Here is a 25,236-nt window from a genome sequence, read left to right on the forward strand (position 1 = left end):
CCTATAAGGTTTAATACTGCATATCAAAACAGTATCTATGGGCTTAAGAACATTTGTGGGAAATATTGCCTGGCTTTGAGAACAGATGACATTTGGCAAATAAACTTGATGATTATCCCCAGTTTTCCTTTAGGAGAAGTGTCACTTTAAAAGATTCGCTGAGTTTGTGTCTTTTACCAGAGGGGAAAACTAAAAATCCAACAAAAACAAATTCAGGGATTTTATGTATGTGGCAGGTGAAAAGCCTGTAAACATAGTACTAATATCAAGAGATTGTTATTTCATACTTGCCCAAGACCTTTTGACATTAGAAAACATCTATCGTGTAATTCGGACTATGGCTAATTTGTCCCTGCAATAAATACTATATTGGCAGTACTATTCATACTGCTCAAAAAAGAGTTTTGGAGCACATGAAGGCGATTACTCATAATGAAAAAACATATCCAATTGCGAGGCACTTTAGAGAGTTTCATGATCAAAGGGTTGGTTTATTAAAATTTGTAGTCCTGGACAGAATTCCAGTTAGAGAAAGAGGTGGTAATAGAGTACTGGAGTTGAGGAGACTCGAGTCAATATTCATTATTGGCTTTAACACAATACAGCCCATTGGACATAATATTGATGAGGAATTGGCTAGCCATTTGGGCTAAAAGAAAAATGGGAACAAATGAGATCAAATTGCTGTAAAAAGGTTGTAATATTTGGATAGCTAGGGCCCCCTATAGTATGATGATGATGATTTGTCTGGATGTATAGAAGTTGATTTTAAGTGTGTTTTTATAGTAATATGTTTGAGAAATGTGTTAAAAACAAGGTCTTAACCTTTTGTTTTTTCACTTGTTAGGTGGCAATTTCACTTTGGGTGTGATATTGATGGACCTTGAATTTTGGAGAAAAGAGGAAAGCAAAAGAGCTATTAAATCCATTTGCAATGATTTATTCAGAATTGTTATCTGAATATATAATTTAAAATATTTTAACAATTGTGGTCATTGGAGATGTATGTGACAACTCAAAGTAAATTTGGTTTGCCCACTGGGCTGATCAATTACGAGACTAAAATGAGAACATCATAAGCATAGCATAATGAGTACATAACAATAAGTAATGGATTTGGGTGGATTATTGATGAAGGATTATGTTTGACCTATATTTATTTTGAGTATTATTGTTGTAATTTTTGCGATTTTAATTATTACTTATATAAGTCTGATTGAATATACTTTTCTCATTCAAAATAATTAAATTACTGATTTGTGAATACTATACAACGATTAGAGATGTTAGGTCATGATCTAATCTGAACTCAATGCCAAATAATCAAGAGCTCAAGGTAATTGGCTATGGATAAACAAGTGTGATTACATTGTTAATATTGAATTGTGCTTAAATACACACTGATAATATGTATTGTTCGAATTGAAAGTCACTCAAAGATGGCTGACACTTTTCAAGTAAATTTATATAGGTGTGAATCCAAGGTCTGTCTTCATTGTTTATTGTTAATTATTGTTTGGTGCACTTACCATTTAAAATAGAAAGAGTCGAAGGGTTACTTACCCGTGAACAAACTTAGTTTCCGAAACGCATTGGCTGTTTGGTTGTCCATTAAAACTTCACTTAAACCGAGTGCTGTGACAGAGATTCATTATTTCGACAAGAACGGCTCATATGCTCTGCCCGGCCGGATAAACGTCTGTTTGGATTTACGAGGGTCGCGACCTCGTCTCTGTCTGCCGCGTTGTTGGCTTAGGGCACTGCGATATATATTTATATCTATATATATATATTTATATATTTCGCTCCTTCCCTTTCTGGCAAAGGTAGTCGAGAAAGCTGTCAACCAACAACTCACAGACTACCTAGAGTTCAACTACCTACTTGACCCCTCCCAATCCGGCTTCTGCCCGAACCACGACACAGAAACATCCCTCATAGCTGCCACTGACGACATCAGAGCCATCCTTGACAGCGGCGACATAGCAGCCCGATTCTCCTTGCCCTGTCAGCGGCCTTCAACACCGTCTCCCACCATCTCCTTATCCAAAGTCTCCACCACATCGGCATTCAAAGCAACAACCTCAAAGCTGATATCCTCCTTTCTTACCAGATGCACCCAAAGGACCCACCTCCAGCCGTTCACCTGCGACCCCAAGAACATCATCTGCAGCGTACCGCAGGGCTCCTCACTCTACCCAACACTATTCAACATCTACATCACCCCACTGGCCCTCATTACCCGCAGCCATGGTCTTAGCATTGTTTCCTACACCAACGATACACAGCTCATACTCTCCCTCTCCGAAGACACTGACTCCACCAGATCTAGATTTCAGAACACCATGACAGAGGTGGCCGACTGGATGAAAGCCACTGCCTCCAGCTCAACACGGACAAAACCAAAGTTCTCCTCTTCAGAAGACTCCCCTCACTGTAGGATGACTCCTGGTGGCCTGCCAACCTCGGACCTCCACCCACCCACACCATTAATGCCCGCAACCTCGGAATCATCATCAACAGAAAACTTTCCATGAGATGCCAGGTCAACTCAACTGCCTCCACCTGCTTCAATACCCTCAGAGTGCTCTGGAAAATTATCAGATGGATCCCCACCAACACCAGAAGAACCGTCACCAACATACTCATCACCAGCAGACTCGACTACGGAAATGCCCTCTGTGCCGGAACTTCCACTCACCTTCTCAATCGCCTCTAAACCATCCAGAACGCAGTGGCAAGAATCATTCTGGACCTGCCTAACGAGCCAACATCACCCCCCCCACCTCCTTAGCCAGCCTGCACTGGCTTCCTGTCAAGAAGAGATGCCACTTCAAACTGCTCACCCACACTTACAGAGCCCTCCACAATGCTGGACCAGACTACCTCAACCGCCTGACCTTCCACCGTCCCACCAGACACCTGCGGTGTGCTTCCATTGCCCTTGCCAATGTCCCATGCATTCATTGCACCCAAACCGGATGTAACTCCTTCTCCCACCTCGCTGCCAAGGCCTGGAACGACCCCCCATCCACCTTCGCACAGCAACGTCCATCGCCGAGTTCAGGAGCAGACTTAAGACCTGGCTGTTCAAAAAGACCCTCCTTACACCAGTGCCTGGGTTGGGTACCCCTTCGGGTGATTTAGCGCAGTCTACAAGTTTCCTAATTGGTTGATATATATGGGAAATATTTCACAGTTGCTTAAATACTTTAAAACACAGTTACAGTGCAGTTAAGGTTACAATTTAAAATGAGAAAACACTAAAATGTGCACCTTATGTGTGGGAAAATCCGTCTTTTTGCATGATCAACCCAATTTTTTCCAGACTGGTAGTGTTAGTATTCTTTAACTCTGAACATTGGGGCACTGCTGTCCTGTTCCCAGTATTTGAGCCCATTTGACATTTTTAACTTTCCCCTGATTCCATAGTATATTGTGCACAAAATATATCAATTGCATGGAAAGATACATGTTATCAGTGGACAGCAGCAAATATTGTGCCATCCATTAGGCTGCAAAAGAAAAAAATGGCTTCAGGCCTACACCTGTAACCTGTCTGCTGCAGCTTTTGAACCTGCAGACAAACCTGTCCAAACATTCCTTTTGGTCAAGAAGGAGCTCTACTTTTGAATATTTTGAATATTAAATATGTCACCTCCACGTAGGCCTTAAGGTCTGCAAGGTACAGTGCCTAGAATTTAAAGTGGATCATGTTAATTTTTATGTCTGACATCTGCTCATAGCGCCGTAAGTGATCAACCTCAGCTGTGAGTGAAATCACAGAGTTTCTAAACCTCAAACATTGACCAAACGTTCCTGAAACTAAGAGGTGTAATTAAACTTTTGTGCAGGTCTATTTTTTAAGTGAATTGCTAAGGTTTTGTTAAACATATGGTGATGTGTTATAACAAAACGTAACCTTAACTTCCCTTTAAGTTTCATTTTGTTTCCTTCAGTCATTTTTTAAAATCATATCCGCCATGCAATAGTTCACTGCCCCAATGAACCATGAGCAGCCAGCCCCAACTGTGCACGGCCTTTAATCTTGCACAATGGGTGTTAGCCACAGAAACTGGCAGTGACCAGGCCCTGCGTCCAATCCTCCACAGGTGGTCAACCTGCACTGCGAACAGTATTTGTCTGTATACAGCAGAAATGGACCACAATGTTTGGCCACACCCAGCTCACTATCCTCCACAGGAGGTCAACCACCTCTTCACATGGATCATGGCCATGCACAGAGGGGATGGCCATAGTTAAACGCAAAAAGAACAAGTATCGGCAAAACCAATAGGTTTCTCCTTATGTGAGAGCTACTGTTTTTGCAAATGCCTTTTAGCCATTTTGTAGAGCTGTGTGGCTGCTGTTCAGAATAGTTAATAGTAGGTGTGGTGTAGAGGAGAGTGGACTAAAGAGGTGTGGTATGGTGTGGTATGGAGTGGCGTAAAGTGTCATAGAATGAATGGAGTGGAGTGGGGTTGAATGGAGTGGTGTAGAGAAGAGTGGAGTAGCAAAGGGTACAGTGGCATAGAGTAGAGTGAAGTAGCATGAAGTCGCATACAGTAGACTGGCAAAGAGCAGAGTGGCATAGAATAGAGTGGAGTACATTGGTGTTGAGTAATGTGGTATAGACTGGAGTGGTGTAGAGCAGAGTAGCACAGAGTGCTACTTTTAGACAGCTCTCACTTGCAGAAAGTGAAGTGTTTGCTCTGATTTGGTGGGAGCTGTCAAAGTTCCCGCCAAGTCAGATCAACCTGCTATGTACCGGAGTGGACACCCTGGACAATGCAGGAGCCTGCCCTGGGGTGCTGGTCCCCAGGGCCATCTTTGGTTCCTCAAGGTGGACCGCACCCCCCCTGCAACTTAGAATAGCCCCGGGGAGGTGGTGATCCCCGGGGCGGGAGGTCCGCAACCAACCCCCTTCATGCTTTTAGTTCAGCTCCAGGGAGGTGGTGGTCCCTGGGGCTGCGGGGGCAGCAAGGCAGCCCCCCGCATTATATTTCATCAAAGCCCCAGGGAGGTGGCTGTCCCCCGGTCATCAATCTGCCCTAACAGGGGGGCCTTGTGCGCCCAATACCTTTATTAAAAAATGCACCCAGGACCCAGCCCACCCAGGAGCTTCTTAAATACATGTGTGGGAGCCTGAATTTGTTTCTTTTATAAAAAAAATGTTGCCACAAATTTCCAGATCCACCATGAATTTGTGGCAAAGATATTTTTTAAATGCTTTTTCAATGGAAACATGGTCCTAGCTATAACTACCTACTGGTGACCGGCAGTAGGTAATATATATAATTTTATGGTTTGGTGAATATAACTATACCTTGCACTCCCACCATGCATTGCTTATGACCTCACGTATCACATCACTTATGTCATCACGGACGACATCTCAAATGACATCATACCTAATCGTGTACTGCCTGTGTCTAGCTAATGGGTCTAAGTGTTTACAAAACACATGCACTGCTTATGCATTATAGGTATATAGTGGTAAGGAACATGTTAGAAATCTTTGTGTTGAAGAGTAACTCTGTGTGAAGATAGCATTTGATGACTTGTGTCCAGTATGTTTCACACAAGTTTTTTATTTCTGCAGAAAAAGTTTCCAACAGGGCAAAGAATCTATGTAGTAGATACTAAGTATGAACATTTCTACATAAAGTAGAAGACTATGTGAACCAGGTACTAACTTCTGTACATGTGCTTCTTTTACCTCAGAAGATCGGCTACCTGTGGTATGGCATGGAATGCATACTGATCTTAGTATATTTGTTTCAATACTCTGTAGTGTATTTCTCATGAGAGTTTCACTGTTTGTAAACAGTGTACTACAGAGTCAGTTCTTTCTATAAATAGTGTTTACAATACCCAGAGTTCTACTCATAGCAACTTCATTTTTCATTGTATGTTCAGTGACGGTGAGGGGTTTGATACAGATAAAAGCTGCTTGTAGTAGGTCATTCATTTTTAAACATTGAGTACCTTCCAGAACTTTCTCTGAACAGTTGTATACAGAATGAACACGGAGTGCAAACAGGATTTCCCATATATCCGTGGTTGAACTCAGCTACCCATGAAGTGTATGGTATAGGGTCAATGTTGCACATAACCCAAGCATGCTACAGCCAGGGAGACGTTTCTGTGATGACATTAATGATGCCTTATATTATTCTGAGCTATTTTGTACTTACTTTCAGGCCTCTAATGCCATACTTGTTTACAGAGAAATGTGTGCAAAAGAAGCGTGGCTCTGCTAAATATAACTGGTGAATTTCTGTGTAATTTTTAGTTCAAAAAGTTAATGCTGTCATTTACATATTCACCTAACTATAAAGTTAGTTTTTTGTTTCTTTGAGTGAATTTCTAAGGTTGTTTTTAAAAAAACAAAAAAAACAGACGTTTTATCACACCTGACTATAACGCTACTTTAACTTTTGTTTTCTCAGAGAATTTCTGTTTTTTTTATGTAAAGTAATATTTTATTACCATACATAAAGCCAACCCAGTGCCATGCACGGTCAAAGGATGTGTGCAGCGCGAGATACCATGCACCCTTATGTTATTTTTTATTTTTTTTAACTTCAGGATGGGGACATAGGGCCAGATGTAGAAAGCGTTTTGCATGGTGCAAACAGCGAATTTCGCTGTTTGCGCCATGCAAAACTCACATTGCGATGCTCATTCCAATTCTGCGAGTCGGTAACCTGGTTACAGACTCGCAAAGTGGGAATGCGATTCGCAAATAGGAAGGGGTGTTCCCCTTCCTATTTGCGATTTGCATCGCGATGTAGAATTACTTGGTGACCGCGAACGCGGTCGCAAAGCAATTCGCAGTTAGCACCCATTTTAAATGGGTGCTAACCCATTCGCAAAAGGGAAGGGGTCCCAATGGGGCCCCTTCCCCTTTGTGAATGGCTCTGAAAACATTTTTTCAGAGCAGAAAAAATGAAACAAAAACGTTTAATTTTTCCGTGTATATTGCAACTCGTTTTCCTTTAAGGAAAACGGGCTGCAATACAAAAAACAAAACTGCTTTATTAAAAAGCAGTCACAGACATTATGGTCTGCTGTCTCCAGCAGGCCAACATCCCTGTGAGTGCTGCGAATCACAAGGGGGTCGCGAATTGTGACCCACCTCATGAATATTCATGAGGTGGGTCTTTGCGACCCCCTTGTGATTCGCAGATGGTGTCAGGGACACCATCCTGCATACGGCATTGCGACTCGCAAATTGCGAGTCTCAGTGCTGGTTTTACCTACATCTGGCCCTAAGTCCCCAAGTCCTGTAATGACTGCCAGCAATATTTTTCTGATGTTGCTGGCAGCCAATCAGAACGCTCACTCCAGTGGGAGCAAGATAGCCCAAGTGAAAAAAGGTTCCTAAGAATGCTCTAATTTTAAATTGGCAGTCCTGCAAACCTCTCTCAAGCCTCTCCCAGTGCCAATCATCCAGATATACAATTTATAAACCTTAACTTCTCAAAAAATACTGAACAGATTTACACCAAATCACAATCTGTGGACCAAGATCTAGCTTCCTGACAAATTTGGTGTAATTCCATTCACCAATTTGTGTGGTAGCGCTTCTTAAAGACGTCCATGAAAAATGCATGGGGATTTTGTGTTTTGGGACTCCCCTTTTTTCTTGGCTGCCGCTTGACGAATCACCACAAATCTTTCCATGCACGAACTAGGCAAAAGTGATCACTTTTTAAAAAAGTTTTGTGGCGGTTAGTCAAACCATGCCAAAGTTATTAGCAACACAAAAAACACATTTCCTATGGAAACACTGACCTAATTATAACTACCAAGTGGCAATCCCCACTGTGTAATATATAAATACATATATACAATAGATGTGCTGAATGAATTAAGGGGCAGATTTATGGGTTACAGAGGGTTACAGAGTGGCGCAATGCATGCGTTGCGCCACTCTGTAAATACGGCATCGGGATTTTGGCCTCGTTGGGCCACGTTAACAACAGAAATAATGACGTTAATGTGGCGCAAGGTGGCACTCGGGCATTATAAATATGCCCCTAAGTGAGATGCGGATGTGACTAGGGTGTGGAACTCAGAGTATGTCATGATGCCCTTCAGCTTCCTTCCTCAACAGCATATTACTTTCTGTGGATCTGCATATATGGTTAAAGCCATGTTGTTTTTATGTGCATTACCTATAAACTAAGGTATTCAAAAGTAGAGTGCCAGGACTTCTAATTACACAACCTGTGGCTTCATTTCGAAAACTATGAGAGACTCTTTTTAAGCTTGTGCTCTAGTATTAACATAGAATATGACTTTCACAAAATATCTGCAAATATTTGTTTATTACTACACTTGTTTCCATTAATTTATTGGGTCACATTTGTTTTCACTGTCATGGCTTAGATGCATATTCATTTTTTGGCTACTTTTATTGCACAAGAACAGAACCCTAATTTCAAAGGATGATGTCATACCTATGACTTATCATCCATAATTCGTAGAAATTCCAGGACTCCCGTGAATTATAGATTTTATCTAAAGAGAGGCCTAGTTTTAGTGTGATTTATTTTCCGCCATCTAGTTTGGTGGTAACTCAGACTGTCATTTTATGAGATCCCTGCCTTCCAGGAGGGGGCCTTGCTGCCTTCAGAGCATCCACCAGTACAGCAGATGAGCTGAAGGCAGATGAGTATGCTGACCAGCTGCCATGATACATTTCTGCTTAGCCACAAAGCTGGAGTTTGTTTCCCTAATACAAAACAGTGATAGCCCTGATATGGAAAAAGTAGTCTCCCTGCACATAAGCACTACTGTGAATTATCCGTGTCCCAGCCCTCTATTTCTAGAATGTCAAAGCACAGCAGGGAAAATGAGTGATGGTTGCCCCTTCTAAATAGGCGGGAACAGTGCTTAATTTGTAAAAGAATAAGTGACAGGGCCCAAAGTTGTGCTCCAAAGCCTATGACCAGAGCTATTGTAGGTCAGGATGCAAAATGCAGCATGGTCTTGATTGCACCTCAGGCCTCTTTAATCTACCAGCATACACTCCTTGCACCTTTATCTCACTCTTTCAGGTTTTTTCACCATTGGATTCTCCCTTTGTCACTGTTTTTGGTTGTTCTCTTTCTTCTTATTTCACCTTTGTGTTTTTTAGCTCTCACTTGCTCTAGGTCAAAATCTGATGAGGAAAAATGAGTGCCGGTGGGCCCCTTAGCAACCACCAGCTCACATTAGGCACTGGGTTTCGGCAACAGTCACTGTGATCTGGTGGCCTGCTAGTAGACGGATGACAGGTGAAGGGTTTCCTCAGCAAATCCAGATGAGGGAGACTATTAATTCCCAAATTTGGTGAAGATGTAGAGGAAGCACTTTTTTCCACAGGGAAGAACTTTCTCCGAAGTGAAACAAAATTGTGCATTTGCACACTGGGCGCCATTTCACCTGTACAAACTTCTCTGTTATGGAGAACTCCGTACAAGGATAATAGCACCATACAAGAAGAGTCACCTGACATTCCCGGTAATACGCCTGAAAACTCGGTCCTGCCGCAGCTTTCCAGGTGTACTATTAGCACCGCCACTGGAATTATGGCATTGTATGGCTACAGCGATTGTCGCATAGTTATAGATTTACCGCATTTGCCACATAATCCATTATCAGCCACATGATCTGCAGATTTTTAACAAAAAAAAATGTTTCTAGCTCAAACAGTTGAAAAGTTTCTAAAAATGCAGCAACATGTATTGCGGCGCAGTGAAAGGCCCTTTGCAAGGCTGAACTTTTCACCTTTTTGTTACTTATTGCTATATTTGGATATTAAAACGGTACTAATGAGGTGCAACCAATGCCCAGACAGTGTTACCAAGTTTAAAAATGAGCAAAATAATAAAGTAATACTAGTACAAAATGTGCCGCATTACGCTGCATAATTTGACTTTTCCTGCTGCATAATTTATTCAAACTTGCCGCATTATTTGGCCCTCTCTTGCCACATAATTCAAGTGGCCCTGACTACTAGGAATATGGTTCAATAGCAAAAAGTAGTAAATCTGCACATACTGTAAATCTACGGATGCAGTTACTTACTACTTCTTTCCTGAACAGGACACATAAGAGTTAAAACGAGCATTATGGCCCGACAGTGTGGTCTCGAGGTTTTATTAACTTTTGACAAACATTCAGCTTTTGGTCCTGTAGGTTATTTCATCAACAGAACCCTTTGCTGACATTTCTGGATCATATCACACAGGTACACATTACGAGAAAGATATATTTAATCAAGGGATGTTTACCGAGTGAGAGAAATTCTCTCAGGCTGGGAGAGGGAAGGTTGAACTAAACCATAATCGGTTTGATCAGATCATTTTTTAATTAAACTGAAGAAATCCTATGCAGGTTAAAACATGTTGCTGTTCGGTCAAATATTTCAATATTCCACTTGGGAGTTCGCTGCAGTGACTGCCTGGCATTTTGTTGTATCTCCATCGCTACTGGCTACATACACCTTATTACACACATTTTTGTGCTGTTTTTGCAAGTTCCTCCACTGACACTGGCAACTCAAATACTGTGTTGTTGTCTTCGTCCTTCCCCGTGTTGCTATGATTACGGTACGTGCACCAGAAAGGAGCAAACTTTAAAGTACTGTTTTCATAGTGTATGCTTTCTTCAAAGTCTTGTTTTTTACAATTTTGCAACACAACTTGGTATTCCTTCTTCTAGGTCAAGAAGCAGCAAAGTTACTAATGAAGGAAAATGTGCTTTTCCTCTGAAGTATTATGTCAACCATAACATGAGATGCCTCATTGATAAACGTACGTTGCAGATATTGCTGACAAGCTGAATAATTGAAAACACCGTGTTTGCAGGCTTTGTTATTTTTTTATTCAGAAGAAAAGTAACATTATTTTTCGAAAAAAGTAGACGATCTCCTAAAAGACTTTAGCTGAAAGGGCATCATTTAATATTCACGATACAAAACATAAAAAACACTGAAATTCGGCTGCTATGATAAACAACGCATTAACTCCCCTCAATACATCACTCGTGATCGCACAATGATTAGCCGACTTCTACGGTAACTAACAGGTTACGCACGCAGCCGTGCTCTAAGCAGCCTGACCCCCGCAGCTGACGCCACCTAAGGGTGCAGGGTGTGCACTTTTTTCGGCTCTGCACTTTGATTTTCACTGCCTCAGTCTCATTTGGGAGCAGAGCAAGACCTTTGTCAAGGCCCGGGCCCAACTCCTCTTTCTCAGGCTCCCACGTGACCTTTGGCTATGATGACCATATTTTGAGGAGCAAAAACCGGGACAGGTCAGACATAAAAGAAAGGCTAACGACTTTACACTCACTTTTATATCTGGCCTATCTCGTTTTTTTGCGTAGCTTTGTGAATGTGTGCCTATACGTGTATATATGTATATAAACACACACACATAAACATTTACAAGACTATACATATAAAATATAAAATTAGCTATGGCTTGACCTCCCAGCCTGCACCCCCCAAACAGCCCCCACCCACCTCTCTCTGCCCCCCACTCCCTCTCGCTGCTGGAAGCAGACAGGGGACTCCGTTGCCTGACAGTAAAAGGCGTCTGTTAAAGGAGAGCCTACCTTTAACTTATGCTTCCCTAGATAATCTGAACTTTGTTCCAAAAACCGAGACATTTATGTAATAATTTGACCTGTGTCCCAAAAATCGGGACATTTGTTTAAAATTAGGAGAAGCGTCGGGTCACCAGGACAGTCCTCTAAAAACCGGGACTGTCCGGGGAAATCCGGGACGTCTGGTCACCCTACCTTTGGCTGGCACAGGGGTTTCTACAAATTAGAGCGCTATTGAACATTATGTTCATAAACATAAATAATTGAGCTCTATATCACACATAGGGTGCTATACATCTAGCACATACTATCAAACATGAGGCCCTGGCAAGGGAAGCGCAGTACACCTACATAGATGGAGCCCACCAATGCTACAAGTTTGGAAGGCTAATGATGCTTGTAAACTTGTGCCAGAAGGTACTATATGGCTAACGAGGCACCATACACCTATATGGAGACACAAACCAGTCGCTATATACCGGAAAAGAGCCCGACGCCGACACATCATGTCATCGCTACATGGAATGTGCCATATTTAAAATATGGCGCAGGATAGGGGGCGATAGCGTACATTTTTTGACACTATTGATGTACTCTGCAGGAGTAGCACCTAAATTTGGGTGCTACTCCTGCAGAGTACATAGGGGCCCATTGCATTCAATGGCATGCCATCTTTTAAGGCCTGCTCTGAGCTTTTTTTATTTATACGGAAACTGAAGTTGTTAAAAATTCATAAACTTAAAAACAACAAAACACCACAAGTGGAGAAGTCAGTGGCAGTTGATGGTGACACTCAAACTGAATTGTTGAAAGACAATCTAGTAAATGAAGATGTTACATTAATGAGAGAGTTATGGGAATTGGAGGAGAATATCAGTACAATTGATGATGAGCAAGTTATTACCAGATTGGAGTTGGAAGGGGTAGTAACAGATAAGGCAGATGTTTCAGGGCTAAAACCCAAATCCCAAATTGTTCCAGCACCCAGTGGTGATTTAATTGATCAGTTTTCAGACAGAATAACTAAAGGCTTAAAGGCTCTGAGAGTAAAAGAGTCAAAGAAAATAATGAAGATCAAGAGTAGTTATTTCAAGACCCTCGAGAAGCTATCTAAGAATTCACAAGTAGTAGTCAGAGGATCAGGTAAAGGGGGCAATATTGTGATTTGGCCGATTGAGGAATACATGGAGGAAGCTTATAGACAGTTAAATTATACAATTTGTTATGAGAGAATAGACATGAAATACGTGGAAAGTGTAAAATACAAATTTGATATGGAATTACAGCAATGGAAAGATAAATGTTTGATTACTGATGATGAATATAGATTTCTAAAGGTTGATCATCCTAAATTACCTGTATTTTATCTGATACCCAAAATACACAAGGATGCAGTCAAACCCCCTGGGAGACCTATAGTTTCAAGCAGAGGAAGTCTCTTTGAACCCTTATCTCAATATGTAGACAGGTTTCTATTCCCACTTGTTTGCAACTTGTCTTCTTATTTGAAGGACAGTACAGATTTCCTGAAAAGGATGTTTGATGTCAGCTGGGAGGCAGACTTTCTTCTGATGACGTTAGACGTGACAGCGTTGTATACCAGTTTACCCCATGACTTGGGCATCAATGCCATCAAACCTTTTTTGAGAGCCAGACCTATTAGGTTTTTTCAACATAGTAAAATGGTAATGAATATGATTCACTGGTGCCTCCGACACAATATGTTTTTCTTCCATAACGAAATATTTGAACAAAAGTGCGGAACAGCGATGGGAACCTGTTTCGCACCAAGCTATGCCAATTTATATATGGGGTGGTGGGAAGAACAGGTATTAAACAACCCCCCTTTAGATCAATGGAACCAACACATTATAATGTGGCTTAGGTACTATATGGCTTACGAGGCACCATACACCTATATGGAGACACAAACCAGTCGCTGTATACTGGAAAAGAACCCCAGGCCGACACATCATGTCATCGCTACATGGAATGTGCCATATTTAAAATATGGCGCAGGATAGGGGGCGATAGCGTACATTTTTTGACACTATTGATGTACTCTGCAGGAGTAGCACCCAAATTTGGGTGCTACTCCTGCAGAGTACATAGGGGCCCATTGCATTCAATAGCATGCCCTCTTTTAAGGCCTGCTCTGAGCAGGCATCAAAAGTGCAGAGAAAAATGGCGCACGGAAATCTCTTAGATTTCCTTGCGCCATTTTTTCAGACGCCCTAATGGGGAAACACCCCCTTTGCATACATTATGCCTGGTGCAGGCATAATGTAGTGCAAAGAGTTACAAAGTGGCGCAATGAATGCATTGCACCACTTTGGAAATCTGGCACAGCGATTTTGGCCTCTTTGGGCCACATTAGCACAAAGAAAATGTCGCTAAATTGGCACAAGGAGGTGCTAGGGGCTCTTAAATCAGCCAATATGTACCTTAGAAATACTATCACACACAAGGTGTTAAACAAGTGAATGGGACAAAGCAGCTGCTATACCCCTACACTTTGCCAGGAATGCACAAAGGCCAAGCTCCAATGATGCTAAAGGTTTGAACTACATGGAACAGGACATTCGCAAACATGAATTATTTGGTACTGTACTACACATGGGGCCCTCCTCACCTACATGGAGACACAACCTAAGTGCTATAAACTAACATGGAACCACTACTAAGGTATGGCACTGAATTCCACAGACTGATTTATTTTTAAATGGCATAAGGGGGCAGGGAGTTTACTATGAAACTCCTTCAAAGGGACGGGAACGTTATAGAGCTAGATACTGTCTGACTTGCCCAAGGGTAGGTGGCATGAAATAAATATGCCTACCTTGCCTATGTCATGGGTAGTGTAACACCATGTCTCTTAGCATTGGTTAAGGGCGAGGAAGGTTTAATAATAACTCCCTCTTGCCTTGCTCAAGGACGAATGAAGGAAACTCCTTTGTGCCTCCATGCTAGGGGGTGTGGGTGCATATTAAAAAAAACTTGGGCCCAGATTCAAGAAGCTCTAGTGCCACATTAGCGTCATTTTTTTAAAGCTAATGTAGTGTTAGGCTTCAAAAATCGCTGCGCCATATTAACAAAGTGACACAATGCATGCATTGCACCACTTTGCGACCCTTTGCGCCACATTATGAATGTACCATGCATAATGTATGCAAAGAGGGCGTTCCCCCGTTAGGGGGACTGCACAAATGGCACAGTGGAATCAATCAATCAATCAATCAATCAAGGATTTATAGAGCGCACTAATCACCCGTTAGGGTCTCAAGGCTCTGGGGGGGGAGCTACTGGTCGTAGATCCATGTCTTGAGGCGTTTCCTGAATGTCAAGAGGTCTTGGGTCTGGCGAAGGTGGAGCAGTAGGGAGTTCCAGGTCTTGGCGGCTAGGTGAGAGAAGGATCTTCCTCCGGCGGTGGTGCGGCGGATGCGGGGGATGGAGGCGAGGGCGAGGCTGGCGGAGCGAAGATTGCGGGTGGGGGTGTGGAAGGTGAGTCTGTCGTTGAGGTAGGCTGGGCCTGTGTTGTGGAGGGCCTTGTGTGCGTGGATGAGGAGTTTGAAGGTGATCCTCTTTGACACTAGTAGCCAATTAAGGTCTCTGAGGTGGGGGGAAATGTGGTCACGGCGTGGGATGTCCAGAATGAGGCGGGCGGATGCGTTCTGGATTCTTTGCAGTTTTGTTAGGAGTTTGGTTGTTATTCCTGCATATAGGGCGCTTCCGTAGTCCAATCAGCTGCTGACCAGGGCGTGGGTGACAGCTTTCCTGGTTTCGACGGGAATCCACTTCAAGATTTTGCGGAGCGTGCAGAGAGTGTTGTAGCAGGAAGAGGAGATGGCATTGACCTGCTGAGTCATGCTGAGTGTGGAGTCGAAGATGAAGCCTAGGTTGCGTGCGTGGGTGGTGGGTGAGGGCGCTGTTCCTAGGGAGGTGGGCCACCAGGAGTCATTCCAAGTTGAGGGGTTGCTGCCAAAGATGATTATTTCTGTCTTGTCTGTGTTTAACTAGAGGTGGCTTGATTCCAGCCAGCCGACAATGGCGTGAAATCCATTGTGGAGGTTGTTCTTTGCAGTTGTAGGGTCTTTCCTGAGGGAGAGGATGAGCTGAGTGTCGTCTGCATAGGAAACTATGTTGATGTGGTGGGTTCGTTCGATTTTGGCGAGGGGGGTCATGTAAACGTTGAAGAGCCACTGAGCCATTTTTAGCTGTATTTTGTAAAGCTTGCTCTGAGCATGTATTAAAAGGAGGCTCACTATTTGTTAAAATGGGCTTCTATGTACTTTGCAGCAATAGCACCAACATTGTTGGTGTTAGTCCTGCAAAGTACATCAATATCGTAAAAAAATTAATCGCAATTGCCCCGACCCTGCGCCATGGTGCGCGGTACATTAAATACAGTGCACACATGGTGGCAGTAGGGGAGCGCAAGGAACGCCAGAAAAGTGGCGTTGCAGTGGATGCATTGCCACTTTTCTTAAATATGCCCCTTGGAGTGGGTGAATTTTACTTGCTGTTTAAGGTTCTGTTGATTTCTGTTCAGGGTGCTGGGTTGTAATAATTTGGAATTCATGTTCTGAGTTTCGGCAGACCTTTGTTAAAATATACTCATGGTGCTGTAGTGTATTAATGGTTTGGCCTCATGTTGAGATGTGTGGAGTTAGGTTCTTGGATTTACCTTTTATGTTGTGCTGCATTGCCCTAGTGATTAGCTGTTGTGGTGGGCTATGCTCATGAAGTGTCCTCGCATTTAGTTATGTTCGTTGTTCTGCGCTGTCAACTCATGTGGCAATGGTTATAACAAGTGTAGTTTCGCCTTCTGTTGGTTTCTGTTGCAGTATGCTCCTGGATTAGTCGTATTTTGAATTATGCTCATAGTTCAGCATTTTTACTGTGATTCCTGGCATTGTGTTCAAGTTTGGCTCTTATATTCAGTTATGATCCTGACTTGTCCTTACAGCGAGTGAGTTGTACTCTTTTGCCTGTCTTGTCTGGCTGTGTTCTTGTCTGGCCTTGTCTTCTGTTATGCCTTTGGCTAAATTATGCTCATAAATTGGCTTTTTTTGCATTGCATTGTTGCCATAATTTGTTCTCAAGTTGAATTGTGCTTGTGATTTGGGCTTCTGCAGAGTGAGCTACATCACGTTGACCTTTTGTTTCAGTGATGCCCATGGCTTAGATCTATGTTGAATTAAGGTTATGATCCTACTTCGCATTGAATTATGTTGCATTGCTGAGTTATGTTCACGAATCGGCCTTTGTGCTGTGATGCAATGTCCTTATAATAAACCCATGTATGAATCTGTGCTCATGGTGGGCATAGTTATGGTATGCTAAAGTGGTAGTTAATACAGCATTATGTTTGCACACAAGTCATATCTTCATATTTCAAAAGACATAGGATATAAAGTGCTGGGAGCTGCCAAGTTTTATTAGCCATTTTAAGTTTCAGGGGGTTCACTCTTTCATGCAGATTAGAAAAGGTCTGACTGGGGCAAAAAAAAGGGCCGGAGCACCAAAATAAAAGTGACCAATATTTATGAACTGGATGGTAAAAAAAAAAAAAAAAGTGGTCCACATTTGTAAATTGATCAACTCTTTACTTTTTAAGGCATGCTGTCTGAGTGGTCACCGAAAGATGGGGAACCACTTATATGTATTTGTGCTTGCTGTAGGCAATTTGTGTGGTAGTAGTCCAGAAATATGGCAGTGAAATTCATTATGTCCCTTAACTATCAAAAAGATTTTTTTTTTTAAATGACTCATGTCTGCTTTTCTAAACAAAAAGTGCAATTGGTTCATCCACACGGATGCAGTTAGACAACAGCATCCACAGCCTGCACAGTGTTGCTTGCTACAGTCGCCTAGTTTTTACTAGGGTCGAGCATGCGAGTGCATGCCCTTGCGTGTGCGTCTCGTTTGTGAGATGCTGTTGTTTTCAGTAAAGGGCTTGGAACCCACCTGTCACTCACCATTTGTTGGTTTGCAAGCACTCTTCTTTACAGCCTTGAAATTCCTCAACGCATGTCTGACATCATTCCCACTCCTCTGGTTGGAGCAGGGATCAAGCACTAATTGATTTTAACTTAATTAATGCCTGTCCACTGCTCATGACGTGATCGAGGTACTATTCTGTCCTAACAGAAAGCTTTTGACTGGCAAATCGTGCCCAGCAGGACAAACAAAATGGCAAAGTTTTATTTTTTAAAGCTAACTTTATTTTATTTTGTTGAGTTGTCTTTTCTCAGTTTCCACTCATGTTTTTGTTTTGTTTTTGCTAGTGGGTGCTGTTGTCAAAAGATGACAATAAACTTGTTTGATATACGCGACACCTATTGCATTGCACATGCCTGCTTTAATTAGTATTTCCTTATGTGTTCCTTTTAGGCAGGTAAGAGGACAGAGGCAGTGGATGATAGTGATTTCCCCGAGATCTCACAAAGCGTTCATGCAAGGAAGCCAGGATTCTTCTAACATCGAGTCTCTCGGCTCCATGCAAGACAACATAGCCTGGCACTGCGCTGAACACAAACACATTTTAATGTGCAGTAACAGATCTAGATCGGCGTTCACTTACTGTTTGGAACAATCTAAAAAACAGAGCGTTATGTTTTTTGCTTTCAAAGTATATTTATTATGTTTCTGAAATGAAGAAGAACAAGGTCTGCAAGCCGAATGCAGTCAAGATGCATTCAATATCGCAAGATACACGCAATTGCTGCATTTGCCCATTTAGCAGAGATTAATCTTAACACATGAACTCAGATTTATAATGTTAAATTCCAGCCCTATGTTTACTCGTCACTATTGCAAAGTGCAGAATTTAACCCCATCTGGCAGTCACCAGTACCTCAGACGTCAAAAGCTGGATCCCAATTCACCAAAGTGAGATGGAATGCAAGCATTAAATAAAGTCCAGTACAAAAGATTTTTTGGCACCCTAAGCAAGAAGACGGTTTGCCCAGTTTACAATAGGTCGTATGTGAAGTTTGTGGGCTTAATTTAGTGACTATGACTGTTTGAACACTCATGTTTGGTGACCCTTCTAGTTTATTCCTCTCATTACTCCTCCGTGCCTGTCTTGTTTTGGGAATTGTGTTAGCTAGCCAGCAACTCTGATGGTGGGGTGGTGAAAGTGATATTCTATTGAAATTAGCATGGCAGATTTAAATTAGGATGCTAAATGGCAACATTTTCGGTTTTTGCTGCAGACAGAGGAAGAAGGTAAATGGAAGTGCTTTAGTTATATGCAGGGCCACTGGAATTTTATATGACAAGAAAAGATGAAATTATGAGGCAGGGTTGACCAGTTTATGTAGCAAGAAAAGCCCACTTACAAATTTACAATACGATTAGTACTAACTAAAACAAATGCAAGACCTGTTGCATTACAAATGCTTGTTTAAAGGTGTTTATAGCACCAACCCACACACAGCCACAAAACCGGCCCAAACACTGGCCTATCAGGTAGGTCCATCTGGAACCCCTGGCAGAGGTGGGTGGGAGACCCACAATGTACAGAACTGAACAGAGAACAATCTGTGAGCAACTCTACCTTTCATCAGTTTGGAGACCCAGATTGGCAAAGATTACTTCTAGGGTTATCCGTCACTAAATGCTTTAACAAAAAGGAAGATTTGGGTCATGGAGAGCCTTAAATACAAGACGGAAGTTGGCAGAAGACATCAGATTAATCCACGTTTGTACAGCAACGCTCTAAACATGGTTTTCCTGGGCAACCCAAGCTGATGGTGTAACCAAAATCTAGTATGGACTTATCCATTTATGCACTGGCAAGGAGGGTAGGTTTTCTTTAAACGTTGGATCTTTAAGTATTCACTACAGTAGGTATTATTGCTACTGAGCAGAGGTTGGAGTCTATGAGAGGTCCAGAAGTCCTGCCTGATAAAGTTAAAAGCTCGGAAATTCACAATTATTTCATGATTGCCCTTTGTTTCATTGCCAATAAAGAATGTCTACAGTGTAATTAAAAATGCACCTCTTTATCCTCTGAAATTGAGGAGACTTTGGGTTCCATCAGCATGGATTGGATAAAAGATCTTAAAGGAGTGAATAAATATTACTTGTGAGTGGAAATAGCCATTGACAAAGCCTTTCGGTTTGACTTTTATTGATAAATGGGTGGGCGAATGCAAGAATTATTAAATGGTTGAATGAAACTGAATGCAGAGAGGGCTGAATAAGTCAGTAAAGGGGTACAAGGATAAATGATGAGTGAACTGATGGGCGAAAGAATGGATGAGTGCCTCGGTAAATAATGAGCGCATGGATGGATTAATGTGCCCATTTGTGAGTAGTGGTAAAGGTCTGACTACATTGAAAATACATGGGCTGTTCATCTACTATGAATTATTCTCCTGTCCTGTCCATTCACTTACCCACTCAAACATACTTATCTCACTACTTGCACACACAGTCAGCCTACAAAGTTGTCCATCAATTTATGCTTCCAGAGTATCCACAGAAACATCCATAACCATAGCATTTTATAATACGAAACAAAGTTACACTTACCAAAATGGGAAATGAAGACCAGTACTGCACAATACACCCAGGCCTGTTATGTCTACTTTAGAGCTCTATGTTAGTAAAAATGTGGTAAAATGAAACAAACTTAATAACGACTGAAACATCCACCACTAATATATCTAACATGGGTTTTACGCCCATGCATTGAGAACATACTCCTTTTCTGTGTGAAGCGGTGCTGTTAATTCTCCTTTATCCGTGATATCTACCAATTCGTAGTCCTACATCTATGTCTGTGACCACCAGTCCCAAACTTTATTTTTCAAGCTCTGGCCCATGCCCATTGATTGAAAACTGTCATAGCATACCTCGGCAGAGGTGGAAAACTCTGGCACCACATATTAGTTGGCCATGAATACAATATAGCACCCACAAGACACCAGGGCTTGTCTCTCTCCCTCAGCTGTAGAAGCGGTTTGATTTTCTCCACTCCTCTTAAGCCGTCTGGTCAAACAATGTAGAGCAAATTAAAACATCTCTCCCTAGGCGAAGTGTGCACAGCATATGATCTACAGCAACACATTCTGCAAACCTACTGTCCTAATGCAATGAAAATATGCCCATGAAGAGAAAAAACTCAATATGTCAGCAGTGACAGTTCTAAAGAAGCAATGCCTGATAAATGTAGGCTGATCAATGCGTGAAAGACACAATCTGTGGATGGGGGACGGGGGGCTAACCTTTAGCATCTCTCTTTATAACTCAACAAGTCCCTGTGAGACAGCTAAAGGTGTCTCTGCCTAAAAAAGAGTTGAAATGGCAAGGCCCTGGAGGATTACGCAAAAACAGGGTTTAGGGTGGATACAAAAGTTGTGACTACAACAGATTGGGTTCTACATGAAAGCCATGTATTCATTAGAAAGTACGATCTAATCTGTTATGTAATTCTTATTCATTGTTTTTAAAATGGGTTCTGCTCAAGGTTCGGCCTTGGTTAAGCTTTGTTGCATGCTTTGGTTTGCGTTGAGCTATAGTTATGGCTTGATTGTTTGCCTTTCAGTTCTGTGAGGCTCACGGTTTGACCACTATTGATTTGTGCTGAATTGTAATCTCGTTTTGGCATTGTGTTGAGATGTGCAGAGGTGCGATCATTGTTTTGCTGTCTCTTCAGTTGTGTTAAGGTGTGCTCGTGATAGTGTTAAGCTGTGTTGCCTCGTGCCACCGAATAAGGGAGTAAAACGAGAAGGCTAAACAAATGACGTAACTGTCAGAGGACTCAACCTTTTATCGAGTTACAATTAGGGTGAGTTTTTTGTTGATTTGTGTGGTAATGCCATACAGTGTCTATCTATGGTGTTTAACAATATAGTGAGTCTTGTAGTGTGGCTTTGTATTGAGTTTGTTTTATATACATGATGTATTTGTGTTTGAGTGTTTGCTTATGGTGTCCTACCCCTTTGAGATTGTGTGGAGCTGAATCACACTCACAGCTCGGCCCTGTACTGAGCTGTGTGCATGATCGGCCGTTGCTCTGTGCTGCACATGATTAGGTCCTGTGACGTCTTGTCCTGACCTGGGCTCGTGGTTCACCCACATGTGCGCGTGTATTCCTTACCGCGCCCGCAGGCTCCGCGCTGGATGAGGATCACCACTGGCTCCCGTCTCTGTTCGGCGGTCCTGCTTGCTTCCTTCAGCCGGCAGGGGTTGCTGTAAGTCTTTCCGTCGCTTCCGCACACGGGTTCACTGGAGGCGCACAGACACCGCCCGCTGGTGTGCGCCAATCTCCTCCGCAAGCCCGGAAAGGTGCATCGAAGCCCAGATGCACACGGCGTCGGGGCCTCGCCTTGTGGCCCTGGACCGCACCGACCGCCTTCTCCGACAGCACAGACCAGGCAACAGTTACAGTGAAGTACTGTCTCCCCGGACTCACAGACCTCAGGAGCCGGGCTGGGGGCGCATGATGATGGGTCACACCTGTCGGGGCAACCGGAGTCTGGGAGGGGGCTGACAAGGGAGAAAGTGGCAAGAAGGAATAGCAGTGCAAGAAGGAGTAAATGGGGCATCTTACACATTCCTGCTGTGTATAGGAAAAATAAATAGATCAAACCAAGTGGACAAAAGGGCCACAGAGATGCCTCAAGTGGTATCACCGAGTAAGGGAGTGAAAGGAGAAGGCTAAACAAATGACCTAACTGTCAAAGGATGAAGGGCATTGCAGGAAAAGTTAGGACCATAGATGGCGCGTGTACACGTGATACAGACAAGGCAGGGTAATACACTATTGAAGAGTTTTTGTGGACGAGTATCAGACCTTCAGAACTACAACCCTGGAATTTGAGGGACACTAGGTCCGGAAGCAGGGGACGGGTCCGGCCCTCCCCTAAACCTGCAGGAGATATAGCCCCAGGAGATGTGTCAAACCTTCCCTGAACTTAATCCTTATAACCGCCGCACGCTGCCCTGGATCCTACAGCGACAGTAAGCTCAGGGGACTGGGACAATCCTTGGAAGTAGGCCAGAATACAGTTCTTCCCTAAAAATCAAGATCAGTCTTGAGCCCAGTCCTTCCCGGACCTGACCTTCAAGGAATGGGTTGGGTGCAGTCCTTCCTTGACTTCTTCGGCGGGCGTGTCCAGCACTACTGGATCTTTAGCTTCACCGGACTGTCACGGGCAGCGGGATGGCTCGCGCCGCACTTCGAGTTTACAGTGGATGCCAAGAAAGTCTGCCCTGGGCGCCACTTGTAAGAAGCCTGAAGTCCTGGCAAACAGCTGTGCGATTGAGGGCTGCTGGAGCCGAGGCTGCCGTGTGAAGGTGAAGAGACTGGAAGCGCTCCTTTATACCAGGCGCTGTGCATGGAGAAGGAGGGGCCATGGGGACTGCTCCATCACTGGCCGCAGCACTCCAGGGCGATTTTTCCCTAATAGTTGGAAAAACACCAAAACCATGAATCCAAGAGTTCGTGCTAAGAAGGGGGAGGTCCCGGAGACACGAGTGAGACACGAAGGCAGGGCGTGCTGAGACAGTCACCCAGCAGAGTGTAGAGAAAAGACTAGTCAGAGACAAGGCAGTCAGAGGAGAGGAAAACCGCATGTAATAGGGAGTGCAGAGACAAGAGACGCCCGCAGTGCAGAGAGAACAGAGTAAAGAGGCAGTAATAACGCTAATGATGACGTTGAGATACCGTTACAGAGCAGAGGTATGAGACAATTATACAAGAGGAAGAGCGGAAATAAACAGCGGAGAGATAAGAGAAGGTCATACAAGAAGGAAAACAGACATGTGCAGAGCAAGTACCAAAGACAAGACAACCACAGAACAGGAACTGTAGAGACAAGCAGCCCATAGTGCAGAGACAATATACCATCATATAATAGGCTTGAAAAAGACAAAAGTCTTTCATGCAAAGGGGGGTACAGTCATGCAACAAACCTACTTAAGAGACTGCCATGCAGCAAGTAGTGGAGAGACAAGAGGACGCCACCAGAAGGAGTGCAGAGACAAGAGGGTCATATAGGAAGAAGAAACAGAAATGCAGCACGGAGTGTCGAGACGGGACGAGACTGCTGGCCTCCTTCACTGACTACTGCCCTATACCCCAAACCACCAGCTCATTGGATAAGACACATCAACTCAGCCTGACAGAAGTGATGCCTGGAGCAGGCACAGCACAGACAAAGAGAGACAGTCGCGACAGCAAAGAGTGCATAAACAGAAGAACGCGATACAACAGAGCGAGCATAGACTAGAGACAGCCATATGCATGGTGGTGCAGAGAAACCCAAACCGAGGACGACACGGATAGCGGGATATACAGCAGGGAGTGAAGAAGCAAGACACGGGAAGGAAGGGCGACGAGACATCTTTGCAGCTGGGAGAAACGAGACACGAGATGGCCATGAAGCAGATGCAGAAAAAGTCACCAAAGAGAGCTGGAGGAAGGGTGTGTAAGGCGAGGCTTTCTGGATTTCACAGACATGCTATAGAGAGGGCAAAAACACACGAATCCTGCTCAGACAAGAAAAAGATGAGAAGATAGTTCAGAAAGGTCTCAAGCAAACCTTTTCCTGGGACTCCTGCAAAGACAGACACTCCTCTCCATGAACCGCCATCCCCTTATCCCGCCTAATCTGTTAAGGAGCGCTTTACGGTTCTCCAGCGTTGAACGGGTGTGCGTTCAGACTGTACCAGTGGGCCTTGGTCAGGATTAGTGCTTTAAATGGGCAGGTGCTGCCCGGTATTGAGTGCATGCACTTTTTTTAAATCTGAAAGGCAGAATACCGGCACTTCTTATCATGGAAGTGATACATTTAATGGGAGTGTGCCGGCACTTCTCAGAAGCAAACAGGTACTCTATATAGAAATTACCCACACTTCTATAGCTCCATTTTAAGCACTGGTCAGGAGTGGACCCTTTGAGTCATTGTATAAAGAACCCAAATCAAGGTCTGCCTGCTGCAGTCAAAAAACAGGAGTCCAAGGGTCCAACCAGGGATGCAACTAGATCTGAACTTCGGGGATGGCTAATAGGTCAACGATTGGGGTCGGAGCTAGCACTTCAAACAGTGGGGCCGGCCTATCCTCAAAACAATTCAAGAAACTATAGTGAGAAACAGCACATTTTAAACATCTTGATAATCCTTATAGGATAACAATAAACATGGTTTAGGATAACAATAAACATGTTTTAGTGGATTTGATAATGTTTTTAGTCCATTGACAAAAATATTTAAAAGGAAGAATGGGTGATTTAAAAACTAAAAAGCAGCTTTTACAAATTTCAATACAAAATACTTTAGAAGCAATTTTTGCCAAGCTGTTACAAGACGAAGGCCCTTTTCGCCAATTATTCAAATTCCTTCTATGAAATGATTGTGAGTTTATGAAATATTTTTGATTTCGTTTTCAGAAAGACCATCCTGACAGCCTTTTGTGCGATGGTGGGATTTTAGTCTGCTCATTGGTACATTGGGACATATGCTCATTTGAGTCCCACACGTGTACAAGAACAAGAATATTGATCTTAATGGGTTAACATACCTTATTTTGGGATGTGTGTCTGGCCACTCCCAGGTTTTATAACTAATGCACCTTCCGTTTGCCTGAGATTGCCAACTAGGATTGAATAATTGAGGA

At 43.1% G+C, this 25,236-nt stretch overlaps 1 protein-coding gene across 1 annotated transcript in view; it reads right to left on the minus strand.

Annotated features, from left to right (window-relative positions):
* HTRA1 (HtrA serine peptidase 1) overlaps positions 1-23,067 on the minus strand; it is a 229,406-nt gene extending 206,339 nt beyond the window's left edge. Inside the window, exon 1 of the mRNA XM_069239178.1 lies at positions 21,716-23,067. Coding sequence (XP_069095279.1) covers positions 21,716-22,172 — 457 coding nt within the window. The 5' untranslated portion in view covers positions 22,173-23,067. The remainder of the gene's footprint in view (positions 1-21,715) is intronic.
* Positions 23,068-25,236: the final 2,169 nt, after the last annotated feature.

The sequence above is a fragment of the Pleurodeles waltl genome, chromosome 6, assembly GCF_031143425.1.
Source record: "Pleurodeles waltl isolate 20211129_DDA chromosome 6, aPleWal1.hap1.20221129, whole genome shotgun sequence".
Taxonomy (NCBI): domain Eukaryota; kingdom Metazoa; phylum Chordata; class Amphibia; order Caudata; family Salamandridae; genus Pleurodeles; species Pleurodeles waltl.